The sequence below is a fragment of the Pantherophis guttatus genome, chromosome 4 (genome assembly GCF_059756535.1).
Source record: "Pantherophis guttatus breed Tessera chromosome 4, ASM5975653v1, whole genome shotgun sequence".
Taxonomy (NCBI): domain Eukaryota; kingdom Metazoa; phylum Chordata; class Lepidosauria; order Squamata; family Colubridae; genus Pantherophis; species Pantherophis guttatus.
In genome coordinates, this window is record NC_142066.1 from 92,811,216 (window position 1) to 92,832,908 (window position 21,693).

Genomic DNA, 21,693 nt, shown 5'->3' on the forward strand with positions numbered 1-21,693 from the left:
TTTGTTCCTCTTGTTGTTTTTTATTCTGTCTTGGTGTTGTATGTTTGATCATATTGATGATTTTATTTCTACAGAACCCATTTGATGTCAGTACATTAGTTAGTGTATATAATTCTGTTTGTAAATGTGCTTCATCAGCCAAACATTTAGTTCTTGTGGCTAATGTTTTGGCAACAGAGTTTATTTGTGTTGGATGGTGGTGTGATTTGGCGTTGAAATAGCGGTTCGTATGTGTCTTCTTTTGATAGATGGTATGTCCTAAGGTGCCATCAGATTTTTTATAAATTAATACATCGAGGAAAGGTAACTGGTTTTCTGATTCTATCTCCATGGTGAACTTTATTTTGGGATGGAGGCTGTTCAAATATACTAAGAAGTTTTCCAATTTATCTCTTCCATGTGGCCAGATCACAAAGGTGTCATCAACGTATCTGAGCCATAATTTTGGTTTGTTAACAGTTTTTTCTAAGGCATTGGATTCGAATTCTTCCATGAAAAGATTAGCGATGACTGGTGATAATGGTGATCCCATTGGTGCACCTTCTACTTGTTTATATCTCTGTCCTCTGTGTATGAAATATGTGTTGGATAAACAATGTTCTGTTAAGTTTGTGATATGTTTTGGTAGTTGATATTTGTTTTTAATTGATGACAGGGCTTCTTTGACAGGTATTTGTGTGAATAGTGATACAACATCAAAGCTTACAAGAAGGTCACTTTCTTTTATGTGTTGCTTTTTTATTATTTGTATGAAATGGTATGAGTTCTGTACATATGAGGCAGCAGATTCTGCGTAAGGTTGAAGATGTTTTGCTAAATATCTGGCTAGATTTTGTAAAGGTGAGCCTATGGAACTTACTATGGGTCTGAGAGGTATTCCATCTTTGTGTATTTTTGGGAGGCCATACAGTTTTGGGCATTTTGATGATTTTTCTCTGGGGATAATTTTTTGTTGGATTTCTTTACTTATTCTGCCGAAACGTCGCTTCTACCCTTTTAGGGATATATCCACAATTACACGGGAAGAAACCCGAAATATTAACTATACACACATACATACCCGTGAAAACTTACATAAACAAATATCAAACCTCTACGGGGAGGAGATGTATAAACTTACCAGAACTTATGAGAAGTTAGAGATAAAAAGATCTCGAATACTGTGTGATTTAACATTTTTATGTCAATGTCGTGACCAAAATATAATACCATCTTGCTTTAAATTGAAATTCCATACCCACACAACATCTATCCAATGTATTCTTAAAAGAACTGAAATGGCATTACTTAGAAATGAAATCCATAGCAAAAGATTCCTATTAGATCAAGTAAACAAGGATCTATTAGCTTCATACTTAAAGATAAGCAATATTATTCACCCCATATTATGGGACAAAATAAAACAGCTTGCCACCTGGAGATCTGAAATAGAAACCACTCATAAAACTTACAGACATTCAAAGAAACTTAAGAAATTAGAACATAAAAAACCTCCAACCACAACACAACATCATTTAAAACAAGTAGTATACAATGCTTCCGATAGAAAATTAACAACAGCAGAAACAAATGTCTTAGCAAAGGGCTTTAATTTTGCAGTGGCACCCAATAAAATTCCAATAGAAACCATCATATGCGAAGTTGAAACCAGCCTAAAGAAACTCAGTGCTGACGATGCTGATAAAGTCAGACATGACGTCACCAACATTCTATGTACTAGTAAACCACCTAAAAGCAATTTATCAAAAGAAGAACAAAAAGCACTGCAAGTTTTAAAAAACGATAATAGCATAATGATATGAAACCAAAATTATGGCTCAGATACGTTGATGACACCTTTGTGATCTGGCCACATGGAAGAGATAAATTGGAAAACTTCTTAGTATATTTGAACAGCCTCCATCCCAAAATAAAGTTCACCATGGAGATAGAATCAGAAAACCAGTTACCTTTCCTCGATGTATTAATTTATAAAAAATCTGATGGCACCTTAGGACATACCATCTATCAAAAGAAGACACATACGAACTGCTATCTCAACGCCAAATCACACCACCATCCAGCACAAATAAACTCTGTTGCCAAAACATTAACCACAAGAACTAAATGTTTGGCTGATGAAGCACATTTACAAACAGAATTATATACACTAACTAATGTACTGACATCAAATGGGTTCTGTAGAAATAAAGTCATCAATATGATCAAACATACAACACCAAGACAGAATAAAAAACAACAAGAGGAACAAAACAATGGGAAAGCCATCTTGCCCTATATAAGGGGAACAACAGATAAAATTAGCAAAGTACTACATAAACACAACATCAAAACCATATTTTGCACAGATAGAAAGATATCGTCCATTCTGAGAAACCCCAAAGACAAAATAGAATTAGAAGATCAAGGCATATACGAAATCCCGTGTGCTTCCTGCCCATCAACATACATTGGACAGACCAACAGAAGAATGAGTGTGCGCATCGAGGAACACAAAAACTCAATACAAAAGCAAGAACACACATCATCATTAGTTCAACATATAAATACAACAGGACACAACATTAATTTTAATAAAACAAAAACAGTTGCAAAAATAGAACATCTCAATGGCAGGATAATCAGAGAAGCAATAGAAATAGAAAAAAGACTATATTGCATGAATAAATGGGATGACACTTCACGTCTGCCTACTATTTGGAAACCTGCTCTCATAGATAGACGAATCTTAACACCATATATAAAACATAAACCAAACATTACACAAAAAAATCCCAACCAAATCATATTCAAACCAGCCACAAAGATGAAGCCCTGCCACCTAGTGGAGGAAAACCGACCATACACCTGAAGCCAAGCCAATAAACACATACTGGGACTCCCAACCAATCAGAATGAAAAGGTGGAGCCATCCCAGAATACCAGCACCAGATTTGAAATACCAACGTCAGTTAGTGCAAAATGACTGCTGACATAAGCCTGATGATGGCAGATGGGATTCTGCCGAAACGTCGCTTCTACCCTTTTAGGGATATATCCACAATTACACGGGAAGAAACCCAAAATATTAACTACACACACACACACACACACACACACACACACACACACACATATGTGTCCTGAAGATGCGAGTTCCAGGTATAGTTATAGAAGAAGCGATAGACATCACAATCTCCGAACGTTTAAAAGTTTAAAAATTTTATTTTAAAACTTGTGCTAAGCTTTTGTCGGCCCCTACCAACTTTGTGAGAGTATAAAATCACCATTGAAGAGCTGCTTGCTTTTATGCAATGCTGATCAATTTGGTCATTGCGCGTGTAACAGGCCCACACCTGGAAGGCATTTCATAAAAGCCTACGAAAAAGAAAGAAAAAGAAACATTGTACCTCTACAGGGAGGATACCTGAGAAGAGGGTGTGGCTCACTGATGACGCCTTAAAAGGCAGAAATAGCTATCTGAGACTCCCAAAGGGCAGCAGAGTTTGCTGTCTGTTAGCAAGAAACAAAAAGCCCAGAAACTTGTGAATGAGATTTCACAGAACCAGGGCTGCATAACATCATAGCTTACATAGGTAAAACCTGGCTAGAAAGAATATGCATATATACATACATACATACATACATACATACATACACACACACACACACACACACACACACACACACACATACAGACACACATATATAATATAACATATATAATATATATTATATGTATATAATATACATATTGTATAAATATGTGGCCAGAATTTGAAAACAACATTTAATACAGCACAATTTCTGATTAAAATGGTCCGACTGAGATCAACATATGCAGGCCTGATTGGGGTAGATTGCAGAAATATAATTTTATGTCATTTTATTCTGTTTTACATATTTATGTATTAAATTATTGTATTTTATTCTATAATTATTGTATCTTATTTTAAATTGTTTATATAGGATTGTATTGGTAATAGGTGTTTGAACTTCATACGTTGACGTGGCCTATAGGCTAATCAATAAATAATATCGTGTTTCCCTGAAAATAAGACCCTATCTTATATTTTTTTGAACCCTAAATAAGTGCCTGGCCTTATTGCCATGCGCTTAAAAGCCCGATTGGGCTTATTATCAGGGGATGTTTTATTTTGGGGGAAACAGGATAATAATGTCAGGGTTCCAAGTAATTTGGATTCTTCAAATTCACATAATTTGAATTCTTAATTAGAACATTGTTGGATTTGATTTCATATAAATGTTGCGGTCAGGATAGCTAAAATTGTGTTTTTTTTTTCTTTTGCAGGGACAAGTCTGGATTAATGGCTTTAATTTAGGACGCTACTGGCCATCCCTTGGCCCTCAGTTAACATTGTTTGTGCCTAGAGATATCCTTGTTTCATCTTCTCCAAATAATATTACCATTCTGGAGCTGGAGAAATCTCCTTGTGGCATCCAGAATTGTTTAGTGGAATTTGTGGATAAGCCCATCCTCAATAAAACTCTTGATTATGAAGGCAATTTTGAGAAGCTGTTCTCTAATGATTTGTGACTGAATCCTATGCACCGTATTTTTCAGAGTATAAGACACACCTTTTTACCCCCAAAAAGGGGGTGAAAATCTGGGTGCGTCTTATTCACCAAATGTAGCCCCATCCGCCCACCGGCCCCCACCCTTTGACATGTGCCTTGCAGCAGTTACCTCCTTGCAAGCAAACAGCAAGAAAAAACAGCTCCTTTCAGCTTTAGCATAGACTAATTAGCACAAGTTGATTGGATCCGCCTCCCGACTCTCAGCTGATTTGCTCTCAGCTGTTTTCTGCAAGGCTCTGCTACCTGCTGCAATGAGATAAATTGTTGGAGCAGATTTTTTTTCCCCTTGTGCTAATCAAGCTATGCTGAAACTGAAAGTAAAGTAGGCTGTTTGCTGCAACGAGGCAAAATTAAGCAGAGGCAGAGGGAGGTTTCTTTTTCTTCTTTTTCCTCACCAAAAAAGGTAGATGCAAACAAATTTAGGGCAAAAGAGGAGAGTTCAAGATTTTAAGACACAAAAGAAAAAAAGGAGAAAGAAAAAGGCAAAAATAAAAATGGGAAGGGAGAAAAAGAAATGAAAGAGAAAAATGTTATGCATATTTAGAATTGAAATATGAATAGTAATAAGAAATAAATGGGAAATCATGATTGTAAAAATGAAATTAATAATAATTGGAATATTTGTCCTTGTATTTTTGAAATCTAGACAATGATAAGTTTTTATTTTTTTATTTTTTTTAGAAATATGAATAAGTATAAACTGTAACAATTGAAATACCTTTAATGGTATATGGTGGTGAAAGTAAAAAGGATTAAATTATAGCTTGGATAACAGCTAGAACATTTTTAAATTTAATTAGGGAAATTGTAATGATTGAAATATTTTTAATTATATATTGTGATGAAAGTAGAAATGATTAAGTTGTGATTTGGAGGATTATATGGGCAAAACTATGTGGGTTATTGGGAGAGTTTAAGATGTGAAAATGAGTAACATAAGGGGAAAATTATTTGGTTTATTATTATTAGCAAATATAATTAATTGATTTGTATGAAATTGGATTGCATGGAAATAATTGGAATATTCATGTTCATATTGATTAATATACAAAAAAGATAGTTATATAACTAATTGATTTATATTAAAATGAATTTGTATTAAACAATTGTAATATTACACAATTAACCCACATTTGTTATGATAATTACATAATCAATGTGAGGATGGATATAAAACTAGAAGGGGAAGGGGTATAATATAGAATAGAAGGGAAAAATTGAATTTGATTAAGATTAGAGATGAGGATGAAGGGTAATATTGGTTTTTAAAAAAAAAAATAGATGAGGAATAAATATGGCAAAAAGGAAATATAGAAATTGTAAATTTAATTGAAATGACTAAACACTGTTTAAATTTGTGAACCGGCCAAATACTCTGTCCAAAGGAAATACATTGAATGTTTGTATGTGTGTTTGTCTAAAAAATAAAAAAAATCTTTTTTAAAAAAAACCCAAAAAGTTAGGTGCGTCTTATATTCTGAAAAATACTACTTGTAATTCTACTTGATTTACTGATTGTTGAACCCGTCAAAATATTCAGATTCAAATGCTTGGATAGTGGTGAGAAGTCTTACAGTTCTAAGTGGTTCTTAACATGAAAATGAAGACATATCTTCTATGCTTCTAAAATAGTCGTTTGACATTGATGAAGTCTCAATTCTGTTTAATTGATTTTACCATATATTAAATCAAAGTGATAATTACTTAAAAGTGTCTGGGTGTTATTTTAACACCCAAATTTAACTGGATATTCTTAGATGTATCATGTATCTGTTTTCCTTGAACAATTGTAGCTTTTCAGAATAAATGTGTTTGGTTCTGGAATATGTTAGTGTTTTTATATATCTGTCTGCGCTAAAATTGATGAAATTATTAATACTGCATCCATCATGGTTCCCCTTCATCATAAATATCTGAAAATAAATGCAGAATTGCCAAAATTATAATGCACAACCAAGTTAGTATAAAGTCCTTAATCACAAAAATTGTTGGCTATTTTAAATTATTTTTATTATACATTTAAAGTATACTTAAGTTTAATTGTATCATAGAAGGTGAAATTACCTAGCTAATCATCATCACAAGACCAGCCATTCTGGAGAATTCTCCCAATGGTTTACATGCTCAGGATGATTTACATTGCAGATTTTTGAATTGTCAGAAGCAGAAGTGATTCATGATGTTCTAGACATGGCTACAGCCCTGAAATTAGCCGTGGCAAAATAATTTTTATATATGGGTCAGTCAGTCATTAGGAATCAAACTTACGTTGACAAAAGTCTATTGCATATGCATAAGTCCCTGATTTCTATTGGTGCCCCTAATTCAGGGGTGAAATGCTCCTGGTTCGGACCGGCTTGGGCGAGTAGGTAGGGATGGCAGCGGGCAGTTCGGATAACCGGTAGCAAAAATCCCTTCTCCCCCAGCCTCCAGCTTATTTACCTTTGCTCTTTGGACTGAATCCTGAACCGCTGGTTGCAAAGCCTGCCTTGCTTTGCTTGCTGTAATCCCTGCAATCCATTGCATCAGCAAGCAACTGAATCTCCCTGCCTGCAATCAAGCTCATTGGTGAGCAACTCTATCTGCCTGCCTGCCTGCCTGCCTTATCCCTTCAATTGGGTAAGTTTTTTTCCCCTTTGGGAACTTTAAAAATAATAGTTAATTGGGGTTTTTTTTAGTTGTTCTGTTTTTAGACCTAGCCATTTAAAGTTTAGGAAGTTTTAAATTTAGCTGCTTTTATATAAAAATAAAAATAAAATAAAATAATATTTGTGCAGCTTTCTGAGATTTAGTGTGTTTCTGTAGTGTTTCACTCTAACTACACAAACACACAAAATCTCACAAAGCTGTATGTGGAATTTTGTGTGTGTAAAGTGTGAAAGTTGGTTTTTTGGACTTTTTGTGGCTGTGTGAAGTACCTGCTTGTTGCAGGAGCCATTTTGGGTCTAGCATAGCTGCTTTTACATTTTGGGTGAGCCAATTGTGTTGTGTTGTGTTGTGTGTGTGTAAAGTGTGAAAGTTGGTTTTTTGGGTTTTTTGTGGCTGTGTGAGGTTCCTGCTTGTTGCAGGGGCCATTTGGGGTCGAGCACAGCTGCTTTTATATTGTGGGTGAACCAGTTGTGTTGTGTTGTGTTCTGTAGGTTAAAAAAGGGCAAAGAAGTGAGGTCGACTTGGCCACGCCCACCTGACCACCAAGCCACGCCCACTAATTAAGCCACAACCACAGAACCGGTAGCGAAATTTTTTAGATTTCACCCCTGCCCTAATTCTATGTACAAAAGTAACTTTGTTAAGGAAGCTCTTCTACCCTTGTATGAATGTTAATTATTTGTGGATGAAATGTGGAAAATGTTTAATTTACCTCCAAAAGCTGATTTTACATACCCTGCTATATTATTTGATTGTTCCACTGTTCTTTGATTCTCATACTGTTTTTCACAGTAACCACAAAGGATTTTGTTTTAATCTGATAGTCAAAAATGAATAGGATTTGTAGCTTTCCATTAAATGCTTACTGCTCCCACTGTGTCATTTCTCAATATTCCCTCTTGTCCTCCATTAAAATAAATAAAACAGTTACTTGCAAAAAAAATCCCTTCTGTTAATCTTTCTGTGTACTTTAAAGTCAGTTTTGTTCCTTTCTTTCCTATACATTTACCTCAAATTATTATACTTTTATTTCTGGATACACCATTTGGGAACTTTATTTCTTTCATCACAATTTCACAATATCAATGCAGGCTTACAGTTCCTGGAAACTACCAAGACATTTGGTCATAACAAGCAAGTTTTTCCTTCATGGAAACAAAAGTACATGCTTCCTTCAACAAAAGTACATGCTCTCTCCAATGCTTGCCATAACAAATATAGAAGATGAGGTGAGTCTTCAAACATGATTTACATTGAGGTGTTCTCATCTGATGCACCAGGAATCTTGTCTAAAATGTGTAAAGTTTTACATTTAGGCAGGAAAAATCAAAGGTACAGATTAGGAGAGACCTGGCTCAAAAACAGTAACTGAGAGGGACCTTGGAGTCCTAGTGAATGATCACTTGAATATGAGCCAGCAGCCAAAAAGACTAATACAGTAATCCCCGGGTTATGAGTGTTTCCTTAGCAAATGTTCAAAATTACATGATAAGCGCCACCTAGCATTTACGTATAAGGCATAGAATCACTTGAATTATTAGTACCACTTTATAAAACCCTAGTACAGGTGTCAGCAACCTGTGGCTCCAGAGCTGCATGCGGCTCTTTGGGCTCTGCTGTGGCTCCCTGTCGGGTGATCCCCACCCTTGCCCTCCCCTCCCAGTCACTCCTCACCTGGCCTGAGAAGGTAAAGGCTACGGTGGGGGATGGAGAAGCGGCCGGGGCTAATTCTCCATTGCCTCATCTTTTGCTGATACTTCTTCTGGCCCTTGTTGGTGCTGGGCATGCCTCAGATACTTGGGGATATGCGCAAACTTCTCTCTGCCATGAGATACTGGCCTGACCTGGCCGCGGCCAATGCCAACCTTGCTAACACAAGGAATGGGATCCGGGAGGAGAGGACAACAGAAAGGGGAACAGGGTCGCAGCGCCCAGCTGCCACTTTAAAACTTGTATGGGGGACTTTTGCCACCTGGAGGATGCTTTTCAATCAAAGCCGCTGGCAGCACCGCTCTGCTGGAGGAGTAAAGAAGCTCAGGGCAGCGGGAAAAGGGGACTAGCCCCGCTGAACCTCACACGCTCGCCCCAGGGGCCAGGCTCAGAGAAAACCGGAGCACCCTCACCAAAGACGCTCACCCGTAACATGGTCAACCCATCTGCCCCATGTGCCTTTGCTGCATTTTGGCCAATCCTGGCCGCTCACTTGAGGAGGGTCTCCCCACTCGTGTGCCCTCCTAGCCCCACCACAGCTGACCAGGGGGTCGCAAGAGGAGGAGGAGGGTTGTCTTCGGGGAAGGCTCCGTCGTGGCTTGCGCCTCGTTCCTAAACCAGCCCGGATTTCCAAAAAGTTGCCAAGAAGAAAGAAAAGGAGTAGCGAAAAGCCCCAAGGAGAGCTCGGCGGGTTGGCCCCGCCTTGGCTTTCCAAGAGAGAGAGAAAAGAGAGAGAGAGAGAGAGAGAGAAAGAGAGATAAACACACAGAGACAGACATAGAGAGACACACAGAAATACAGAGAGAGTTTCTTGCAAAAATCAAATCCAGAAGCACACACAGATAACTGATTGAGCTGATTCATTAACTTCTTTATATACATAATAATACATGAAGATAAATGCGCCATACCAATATAGAAGATTCTTCCAATGTAGCAGTTACAAGCTAAACACAAGGCAGGAGAGAACAGTTAGTTTAATTTCAGAGAGCAGACAGCATGCACAGGGTTGTTTCATTTCAGAAACACAGAGCTTAATACAAAGACAGCCTCCTCTATACAGGGCAGTTAAGCTTTTGCACAGACTCAGTTGCCTAAGCCATGTCCTAGCTCCAGTCTGTCTCAGCTCTCAATTGGCTGATTTAGTTGCTATGCCTATTCATTGGTTGATCTATTCCAGTTTATGAATATTCATACACTGACACTCCTCCCTTCATAACTGGAATAAAAACAAAATCAAATTATCTTAATATTCTTCAGATACCTGTATTTGAAGACCCACATTCACAGTTCCCTTCAAATACCTGAGAACTCTTTTACTGTGATACATCCTTTGCAATGAAACAAAGATCATCCACAAATGCTAATAGTTGACAATCCCCACCTTGTAATTTTTCAGTTTATATGCAATCATCAGCCTTGCAACTCTTGAACCCAAGACCCTTCAATGCAGTATCTAAACAGATATTCCAATTCCTGGCTGACTGCTTCAGCCCATAAATGGCCTTGTTCAATTTATACATTGTGTTAGGCTTTTTACTTTCATACCCTGGTGCTTGAACCATGAAAATTTTTTCCTCCAATTCTGCATTGAGGAATGCAGTGGTTTATGTCAAAATGCCAAATTTTATGGCCGTGTGCCACTGCCAACACTAGTGTGAATCTTAAGCTTTCACTCTTTACAGTTGGTGCAAATACCTCATCATAATGCATGTTTTTCATCTGTGAAAAACCTTGTGCCACTAACCTTGCTTTATACTGGACCTCATTATTGGGCAGTACTTTCTTCTTGTATACAAGACAAGAGCCTTGGTGGCGCAGCGGACTAAAGTGCTGTTAAGTAGCACTTAGCTCCAGCTGTCTGCAATTACTGCAAGTTCAAATCTCACCAGGCTCAAGGTTGATTCAGCCTTCCATCCTTCCAAGGTAGGTAAAATGAAGACCCGGATTGTGGGGGCAATAAGTTGACTTTGTATAAAAAGAACACCACTTGGGGGGGGGCCGAAAGCCCTACTAAGCAGGTATATACAAAAGTATGAAGGCTATTGCTTAATGCATTGTAAATGCATATAAATTAATGCATATAAATCGAACCAATAAATAAATAAATAAATAAATAAATAAATAAATAAATAAATAAATAAATAAATAAATAAATAAATACCTACCTACCTACCTACCTACTTGCATCCTACAGCTTTACTATCCTGTGGCAATGCCATAGATGTGAACAAGTTATGTTCACCGATGGATTTCATTTCCTTGTCCATGACTTTCCATTTTATTTGTTCAATTCTAGCTAATGCCAACACTTCCTTATAGTGCCTTGGCTCATACCACCCATGCCACACATTACACACTTACACACTTTATTTTACTAGCAAAATCCCCTTGTTCCATCCCCTTATTCCATCGCTCCATCGCTCTGACCTGCATGGCATTGACTGCTCCTGAAGCAACCCTCTCTGGCTTCATATCTTTTTCAGCTTCTCCTCCCTGAACGCAGACACCATCACTAAGTGAGTACCCATCACTAGGTGAGTTACCATCACTAAGTGAGTTACCGTCACTAAGTGAATCATTCCATAAATTTGCATCAATTCTATTCCAATTTTGCTCTGCAAAACTAGCTGACCTGGAAATCACTATTCTTTTGCTCCCATTGCCATTTGAACCAGGCTCATAGCCCATAAACCTGAGCTTTCTAGCCTTTGATTGTCCCTTTCTTCTAACTGCTTTTGGAATATGCACCCACGCATTACTTCCAAAAACTCTTAAATGTGCCAGAGATGGTTTTCTCCCATATAGCATATGGAGTATCATTAATGGATGAACTCCACAGCCTATTAATTAAATAATTAGCAGTCAACATGGCTTCACACCAATATGACCTGCTCAGACCAGAATCCTCCAGCAGTGAGTCCTTCATGGTATGTAAGCCCATTCCGCTTCTCAACTAAACTCAACTCTCGGGCTAAATTGTTTAATCTGGTTTTATTTTTGCTTTTAAATTTTTGTATTTTTGTATTTTATTTTTGTGCCTGTTCACCACCCTGAGTCCTTCGGGAGTAGGGTGGTATATAAATCTAATAAAAGAAAGAAAGAAAGAACTACACCATTCTCATCTGCTGTGTACAGATTTGTGCATCTGTCTTTTATTCCTAACTGTCCCAACCACTGTTGAAAATTTGCTGACATGAATTCTGAACCTCTGTCAGTTTGCAGCTGACATATCTATTGTTTATATCTTCTTTCTACAAAGCTTACCCATTGCTTAAACTTCTGTAGCACCTCTATTTTACTCTTTAGTAAATAGCAGGACCCAAACCTGCTGTAGTCATCTACAATGACCAGTGCATACTTACCTCCTCCCAAACTGGCTTGCATTGGCCCCACCAAATCTGCATGTACCATCTCTGGAGCTCTTTTTGTCTGCCTTGCGCTACTCTTGCTTACTGGAAATGCCTTGGACTTTGATGACTTGCATACTGCACAGTCTAAATATGCTTTACATCCCTTTAAGTTTAATCCTTCTGAAAACTAGTCCATCCATCCTTCACAAAACTCTGAAGCCAGCATGGCCAAGCTTTCTGTGCAAGAGATGAACAGATGAATCATATGGTGCCTCATTTCCAAATGTTTGGGCACATTGAACCCTTTGTCCCTGCAACACATAAAGATAGAGACACTCAGCAAATTATGCTTCATTTCAGGCACACATAATATATCATTAAACCTCATTTCCAGATATAGAATTTGCACACTGTCTCTTCCAATGACTTTAGCCTTCTGGCCATTTGCCAAGGCTACTGCATCTCCAGCAGGTGGATCCATCCTGTAAAACAATTTAGAATTATTAACAATTGTTTGACTTGTGCCACTGTCTACCAACCATTTGTCTCTTCTATTGTAATAGCTGACTTTTGTCACAACAATTTGTCCATCTGCTGAGTTTCTTCCTTGCAAATAGGTTCTGTTTTGCAAATAATTTCTTCCTTGCCAACAGGTTTTCCTTTCAAATAGTCCTTATTTAAATGTGTTTTTTACCCCAAAGGAAACACCTCCATTGTTGCTGTTCTTTCTGCTTGTCTCTTCTACTTCTACTTTTCTCTTTGCAGAGATCTTGTCTGTTGCTCTGCTCTCTGCAGACAACCAGTCTGTGGAACTTTCCATTGTTCTTCTCTCTGTACTCCTTGGGCCCTCACCTCAGGAATTTCTCCTCGTGGCTTTTTCTAAAATGGCGCTTGTTCTCCTCAGCAATTAAAGAAGCCTTTAAAGCCTCCAAATGCAACTCCTGCTCTGGTTTGCATTCAAAAACTGCAGAAACAATGTCCCATGTTTCATCCAGACTGTTTAACACCAGCAGCACTTTCTGAGATTCAGGAAACTTCATTCCACGCTGTTCTAACTCCACAAATAAAGTTTGCATTTGTAAAAAATTCTGTTTCACAGATTCTTCTGGTTGAAACAGACTTTGTATAACTTTTCTGATAATTGTACAATATTGCATGCTGACACATTCACATGCACACTTCTCAATTTCAGCCAAACCTCCTTTGTAGTCTTTAAATCAGCTACATTGATAAATTGTTTTCCTTCTAAATTTAAGATTATGAAAGCCATTGCTTTGTCATGCTGCCTCTGATCTGCAGCTGCTAATGGTGCCTAGGGTGGATTAGCAACAATATCCCAGAGCTTTTTAGCCTTTAGCAAACATTCCATCTTTGCAGCCCTAATAATATAGTTCTTCTGTCCCAAACAAGGCAGAGAGCTCTCCTTAAATTCAACAGCCATCCTGCAAGCTTTCACAGCTTTGTTCTCTTTTGCTTAGAACACAGGATGTCCCTCACCTTAAATTACAGTTCAGTCTTTCTGTGTACTCTGGGCCCATAACCTGTCAGAGTGTCAAGTTGCAAAGCTTTCAAGTTGCCATGAGCAGGAGGGAGGGAGAACTAATGGAGCTGACTGATTTCCCTAACTGAAACTACATTTCACAGATGCCTTTCTACGGCAATCAGTAGGAGAGTTTTGGGTTTCACAGCCAGCCAAAGTGGTTAATTGGAGAATGTGATTTATGACATGGCCAGGGAGGAGGGGAGAGACAGGGTCATAGGGGAAAGTAAATCTATGTGGGATTAGTTCTAACTGCATCTGAATATTGCTGAAATGGTGCTCCTAATAAATGACTGTATTTCTTTTGAAGTTTGACTCGTGGCTCATGAATTAATGAGGGCATCTTTTGGAAACTTCACAGATAGTTAGAACTACTTTTAAAATCTATCAAGATCACCAGGCTTCCTGAATCCTGGACATTCCAATCACTCCCCGATATCTTGGGTGCTGGGAGGGAAAATCAGGCAACAATGGCCAAAGACAGGCTATCTGAAGAGAGCCTGATTGCAGCCAGAGTGCACACTCCCTCAGACATCAAAGCTGAGATGCTTGCTCCAGTGGCAGAAGCAAGAAGACATGAGTATTGGTGGGAATTAATCCTTAAAGCAGCTGAGGTTGAGTTCCCCCACCCCAATGCCTGGAAAAAGTGGAAGCCCCTGAGCGAGCTGGAAGAATGGAGTGGAGGCTGGACTGGAAACAAGCCAGGCTCCCAAAGCCCCTGGGGAGTTCCAGAGAGCAGCCGAGGGAGGAATTTGACCAGGCTACCCTTCCCGATGAGGGGCCATCGGGAAGGGTAGGCCAAAGGAGAGGGGAGGAGCAGTGGATCCCTTTGAAGTGAGGAGAAGCAGACAGGAACACAGCCCCCCTTCTCCACCCATCAGAAGGAGGTTGCAACCAGTGTCTTTTCTACACAGCAGGCAGGCTGCCCAGGGCAGACAAACCCCTCTCTCCCTCCAAACTAGAGCTGAGGAAGAGGGCCAACTACATCAAACGCAAGCATACAGAGGCCAACGGGGAGAGAGGAGCAGTGCTGAATGAACCACCCCAGTTCAGAGGTAAGTTTGATGGGGACTCAGACCAGCTAGCTTTATTCCTTGAGATTATTATTCAGATGAGATCCACCTAGAATGTTATGGACACCTCTACCCATCCCCCAGAGCCATGGTGAATACCATCACAGAGGGGCTAGAGGGGGAAGCAAGGGAATTTTGTATTGGTTTTCCTTATATGCGGTGGACATCGTTAATTTATAATTCCTTTCCCATAGTTGTTGCCATTTTTCAAGATCAATTGAATATCCAAAATTTCTTCCCCAAGCTATCATTGTTTCTTTTACTTGCTCCTCCTTCAATTCAATTTTCCTCTGTTCCTGTGAGTATCCTGTCCAATTCAGTCTTTTCCAAATAAAAACCATATAACTTAACATCTTTTTCATAACGTGTTCTTATCTGCATATACATATACCAATCTGTCTCAATCCCCTGTTCTTTCAGTTCTCGTTTCTCTTTCAATTCCCCCTTATCCATTAATAAATCCTTATATCTAACAATATTTCCAAAGTTGAAAACATTTGGGTGTATTAAAGCTTCCATTGTTGTATTTATCTCTAACCTTCCCCCATACCAGTAACAATGCATTTCTTATATAATGTCTATGAAAGTATGTATGTATGCATGTTATTTTTACCATACCACAAAAAAGCATGCCAACCCAGTTGTAAATCATGCCTTTCCAATGTTAACAGCCTTGTATTTCTTTTTTTAAAATTTTTTTTAAATTTTTATTAATTTAAGAAACCACATAATACATTTATAAATGCAAGTAAAACAATTTACAACAAACATCATCTTTATAACATCTACCTATAATATCTGAATTGTTACAATATCAATATCCTATATTCTTCAATATACAATATTTCTCTCACCTTATATAATGATATTATTTTATTGATATCTCGTGTCTCTTTCTTAAATTTCATTTGATTTAAAAATTTATTTTACTCTATTGATATCTTTTCTTTTCTTTAATTTTTCTTTCTTTCTTCTTCTCTTTTTTTTTCACTTCCCTCTAACCATTTATACCATTTTTGCCAGACCAGATAATATTCAGATTCTTCTTTTCCTTGGATCTCCTTGGTAAGTTTATCCATCTCAGCTCATTCCATAATTTTGGATATTAATTTCTCTTGAGTCGGAACCTCTTCTTGTTTCCAATTTTGTGCGTATATAATTCTTGCTGCAGTCAAAATGTGTGTTATTAAATATATTATTTCTTTTTCATATTTGCTTGTAGGTATTCCTAATAAATAAGTTTCTGGCTTTAATGGCACCTTTTGAGTTATTATTTGTTCCAGTTGCATTTTTATATTGTTCCAGAATTTTTTAGCTTTGGGACATGACCACCATATATGATAGTATGTCCCTTTATGTGCTTTACATTTCCAACAGAGTGGAGATGTGCCGGGAAACATTTTAGAAATTCACGCAGGTGGTAGATGCCACCTATAGAACAATTTATAAGCATTTTCTTTGTATGGTACAGATAATGTTAATTTATTAATATTTTTCCACAAATTTTCCCACTTATTTAATTCTATTGCATACCCAAAATTCGTCACCCATGTGATCATATTCTCTTTAACTACTTCCTCTGCTAGTTTATATTCCAATAGAAAATTATAAATTTTGGTTATTAATTTCTCATTGGGGCCTAATAAAATTTTATCCAACTGATTTGGTTCCATTTGAATTCCAGTTTTTTCCATATCAGATTTATATCTGGATTTTAATTGCAAATATGACCACCACTCTATTTCCACATTTTGCATTCTCAATTCTTCTCTAGTTTTTAGTTTTCCTTCTTCATGTCTTTTCATACTTATTCTTGCTTTTTTCCCTTGTCATATAAATCTCCTCATTATCTTAAGATATTGAAAATATGTCTTTTAAATTTTTATTGGCACAGTTTGGAATAGAAATAACAATCTTGATAATATGTTCATCTTTATCAATGCAATCCGTCCCATAAGTGATAGTTGAAGGTTCTTCCATTTTTCCAAGTCTTTTTCAATTTGTTGTTTTAATTTGTATTATTTTTCTTCTTTTATTGTTGCTCATCTTGAGGTTAAATATATTCCCAGGTATTTAACTTTCTTCACCACTTGTATGTCTAATTTTTGTTTTATCTCTCTATTTTGTTTTTCTGTTGTATTTTTCACCAAAATTTTTGTTTTATCTTTATTTATTTTCAAGCCAGAAACTTTTCCATATCCTTCTATCTGTTCTAGTAATTTAGGGCCTGTTGTTTGTGGTTCCTCTATAATAAATACCAAATCATCTGCAAATGCCTGTAGTGTTTTCTCCTCTTTTTTAATTTTCATCCCTTTTATCTCATCATTTCATCTAATGTTTCTGTTTAGGACTTCTAGAGCCAAAATAAATAATAGTGGTGATAATGGACACCCTTGTCTAGTACCTTTCATTATATTAATATTTTCCGTCATTTCTCCATTCATCATTATCTTGGCAAATTGTCTGTCATATATTGTTTTTATAGTATTTATAAATCTCTCCCTAAAATCCATTCTCTGTAATTGTTTTATCATAAATTGCCAGTTCACATTATCAAAAACTTTCTGTGCATCTAAGAACATCAATGCCATTTGTTTTTCTGAGTGAGCCTCATAGTATTCTAAAGTATTCAAAATCATCCTCATATTATCTCTAATTTGTCTTTTGGCAAGAAGCCATTTTGATCAGTATGGATATATTCATTTAATCCATTATCGAGGCAAAAAATTTGTAATCTGCCTTTAATAGTGAAATTGGTCTATAGTTTTTAATCAATTGTAGATCTGTATTTTCTTCTGGTATAAGTGTCACATATGCCTCTTTCCATGAGTCTGGCATCTTAGTCTCCAATAATAGCTCATTAAATAGGTTCAACATTACATTACTAATAGTTTCTTGTAGTGTTTTATACAATTCGACTGGTAAACCATCTGGTCCTGGTGCTTTTCCACTTATTTGTCTTTTTATGGCTTCTGTTAATTCCATCATTGTTATTCTTTTTTCTAGCATTCCTTTATATTGTTCTGATATTTTAATTAAGTCAGATTTCTCCAAGTAGCTTTGTATCTCTTCCTCTGAAATCTTCTCTTCAGAATAAAGTTTTAGATAATATTCTTGGATTACTTTCTTTTTTTCCTCAGTTCTATATTGTAATTTCCTTTCTCCATCTTGAAGATATTTTATAGTTTTATTCTCCTTCTCTTTTCTTAATTTATATGCTAATAGTCTTCCTGGTTTATTTGTATTTTCAAAAAAATTCTGTCTCGATATTCTCAATTGATTAGCTAGTGATTCTTGTTCATTTAAAATTATCTCATGCTTTTTCATCTCCATCAAATTCTTGATTTTTTTATTGCTTTGACCATTTTTCTGGAATTCTTTTTCCAGACTTTTATATTCTTCTTCCAATCTTACTTGTTTCTGTCGTTTCTTTTTATTCTTTTTTCCCAGGTATGTTATTGCCAGGCCTCTAATATATGCCTTCATTGTGTCCCAAACATTCTGAAGTGATATATCTTCCTTTTTATTTATTTTAAAGAAAACTTCCAATTCCTTTTCTACAAGTTTCTGAAATTCTTTTTCGTTTAATATTGTTGCATTCAGAGTCCATCTTGTCTTTTTCCTTTGCCCTTTCTATGCTATAGTTATTGGGCTGTGGTCTGCCCATATATTTGAACCAATATTTACTTCTTGCACTGTTTCTGTAAGGCCAGGATCTACTTTGACCCTCCTCAAAATCCTAACTCTTTGCCTGTCTACTAAGTGAGCTTTGCCAGCATCTATGTACAGTGCTGGGTAGTGTGCAACTGTGCAGTCCCATTTGACAAGAAACCCAGAGATTAGCCTTTTTGTGGGGGACCACAGGCAACAGAAGTGGGAACTAGAGAAAGACCACCTTCCTAGCAAGATAAAGGAGCAGCCTCTACTGTGTGAACGACATGGGCTAATAAAAGCATCGGAGCCCGGGCATTTCTGGATTACAATCCTTTTATTGAGCACAGCTGCTTGGAGCTTTAGGAAGGTGTGTTGCTGTGGCCATCAGCCAAATGCAAGGGATGAACCCTCGGATGGGAGCTGAATCTCACCACAGCTAGCTCCAAGGGGTTCATGAGGGCCACCCGTTCCAGCCATCCTTCCCATGCTGTCGCCTTCAACCACCATCTTAGGAAAAGCAGGGCTTGGCCAGATTTAGTTCTACCGCAGGCCAACCAGAAATCAGCTGTGTGGGAAGGTGTGGGGACAACCATGGCCCGGGAAGACCACACTTGATGCCCGACCCCAAACCCCAAGCAAAGAGGGTCCTCTGCAACATTGTGCATGCTCAGGTTTCTGGCGCATGCTCAAGATAGCACTTGCTGAGCTGAGCATCGCTTGCTAACTAGAAAACCTCGGCAGCTGCTTCTCAAACAAATATGGAGCAAAGTGTGTATGAAGGCAGCTGCCAAAGCCCCTCCACTGACCTACATTTTTCCTTCCTTCCCCCCTCCCTCTCCTTATACTTTCCTACTTAATTTAGTAGCTTCTCCCCCCATAATTTGATATTGCTTCTTCTGCTGCCGCTACGTGAATGCATGCTAGACTGGCTATTTAGAAGCCAGTTCGCAGAACTCCACAAAAAATTAGCTACCAGTTGTGGAGAGCCGGTGCAAACCAGCTGAATCCTACCACTGAATTCAGGGCTTTTTATTAATTCATGTTTATAACTGGGGAGGTCTTATGGATACCACCTAGGAGTAGCGCAAATGTCATGATGCTAATACACTACCTAGAGAAGAGATATTATTTAGCAACCCATAGGAGACATTCTGAGTCCTTTTTGGCATGTTTTTAAAACAAATTGGACCCAAAGCTAATTTTTAAAAAAGTTGGGATTAACATGCAGCCTCACAATTTTTTTTCTAATTAAAATCTAAAATGAAAGCAAAACATTACTGGAGCAGTTGTGCTGACACCAAAGAAGAGATCTCAATTCCTAGAACAGGGATGGTGAACCTTTTAGAGACTGAGTGCCCAAACTGAAACCCAAAACACACATTTATCGCAAAGTGCCAACACAACAATTTAACCTGAATACTGAGGTTTTACTACCTAAAGTAATGATAAACAAGGCAGAGTTCAGCTAATTGTTCTAAGAAAAACATGATAAATGCATTTTTATGCCACTTCATGTTTTCTGCTTTTGAAATATGTTTAGCAACAATTAAAAAGAAAAACTTTTGTAATATCATTTGTTTCCCTCGCTCTCTCTCTTCCCCCTCTTTCTCTCTCTCTTTCCCTCCCTCCCTCCCTCTTTCTGTCTCTCTCTTTCCATCCCTCTCTCTTTCTGCCTCTCTCTTTTCCCCTTTCTCTTTCCCTCCCTCCCTTTCCCTCTCTCTATCTCTCTCTTTCTCCTCTCTCTCTTTCTCTTTCCCGTCCTCTCTCTTTCCCTCCCTTCCTCTCACTATCCCTCCCTTCCTCTTTCCCTCCCTCCCTTTCTCTCTCTGTCTCTCTCTTTTCCCCTCTTTCTCTCTTTCCCTCCCTCTCTCTCTGACCCTTCCCCCTTTCCCTCCCCCTCTCTCTGTTTCTGTTTCTCTTGCTCTCTTTTCCTCTCTCTCTTTCCGTCCCTCCCTCTTTCTCTCTCTTTCTCTCTTTCCCCCTTTCCCTCTCTTTCCTTCCCTTTCTCTTTCCCTCCTTCCCTCTGCTTCTCCCTTTCTCTTCCCCCTCTTTCTCTCTCTCTTTCCCTCCCCTTCCCTCTTTCTCTCATTCTCTTTTCCTCCCCCTATTTGTTTTTCTCTTTCCCTCCCTCTCACTATCCCTCCCTCCCTCTCTTTCTCTTTCCCTCCCTCCCTCTCTGTCCCTCCCACTCTCTCTTTCCCTTCCCCTCTCTGTCTCTATTTCTCTCTCTCTCTTTCCCTCCCTCTCTCTCTTTTCCTCCCTCTCTCTCTCTCTTTCCCCCTCTTTCTCTTTCTCTCTTCCCTCTCTCTTTCCCTCCCTCTCTCTTTCCCTCCCTCTTTCTCCCTGTCTGTCACACACATGCACCCCCATGATGCCTCCGCCATCCTTGTCCCTGCACCAGGTCAGCCAAGCCCTTCTGGTGAGGGAAAGTCTCAGCATCTGCGCGGTTCCCACCACCACCACCCCCTCCCCAGGCCAGACCTTTTCCGGGCACCCTGCCAAAGTCCCAAGGCAGTGGACCTCCCTTTATTTGCTGCTGCCACTGGTGTGGGAAGCGAGGGGATGGTAAGAGGAGGCAGCAGAGCCCAGCTAGCCTAAGAAAGGAGATCAGGCTGGCTCCTGAAAGGAGATGGGGAGTGGTCCTTGTGAGAATGCGGCAGGGAAGCAGGGTGAGTGTGAAGGGTCACTGTGGCACAGGAGGGTGGGAGAGAGCCAGATCGAAGAAGGGCAAAGCTAAAGAGTCCTCCTCTCCTTTCTGGTGAGGGCTGAAAATTTGCAGGAGTTGATTTGAAAGGCCTAATCCTAGTCTGAACCTTGGGGGGCAGGGGCATTGAACAGTAAAGGCACTCTGCACATGATCCGAGACAATCCTGCCACAGGAAAAGAACACATCAAAGGGACTAAGCATGGGGTGAGGAGGTGGGCAGGAAGGGATCTCTTATTGCTGCAGAGATAAACAGCAGTGTGCAAGATCCCTCTAGTCTAGTTTTACACACACGCGCGCGCGCACACACACACACACACACACACACACACACATTCTTTGCAATTAGGTCTCATCAATGCACAGGTTATTTGCTTGTGTATCTGTGTAATTTTTGAAAGAAGGCAAGCAAATGACAACTACCGGAGGGAA

At 38.5% G+C, this 21,693-nt stretch overlaps 1 protein-coding gene across 4 annotated transcripts in view; it reads left to right on the forward strand.

Moving 5' to 3' along the window:
- The window catches only part of GLB1 (galactosidase beta 1), a 196,346-nt gene extending 189,944 nt beyond the window's left edge, over positions 1 to 6,402 (forward strand). For all 4 annotated transcript variants that reach the window (XM_034404139.3, XM_034404140.3, XM_060683667.2 and 1 more), the window contains one exon: positions 4,292 to 6,402. In XM_034404139.3, the coding sequence (XP_034260030.3) occupies positions 4,292 to 4,537 (246 nt within the window). In that variant the 3' untranslated portion in view covers positions 4,538 to 6,402. The remainder of the gene's footprint in view (positions 1 to 4,291) is intronic.
- Positions 6,403 to 21,693: the final 15,291 nt, after the last annotated feature.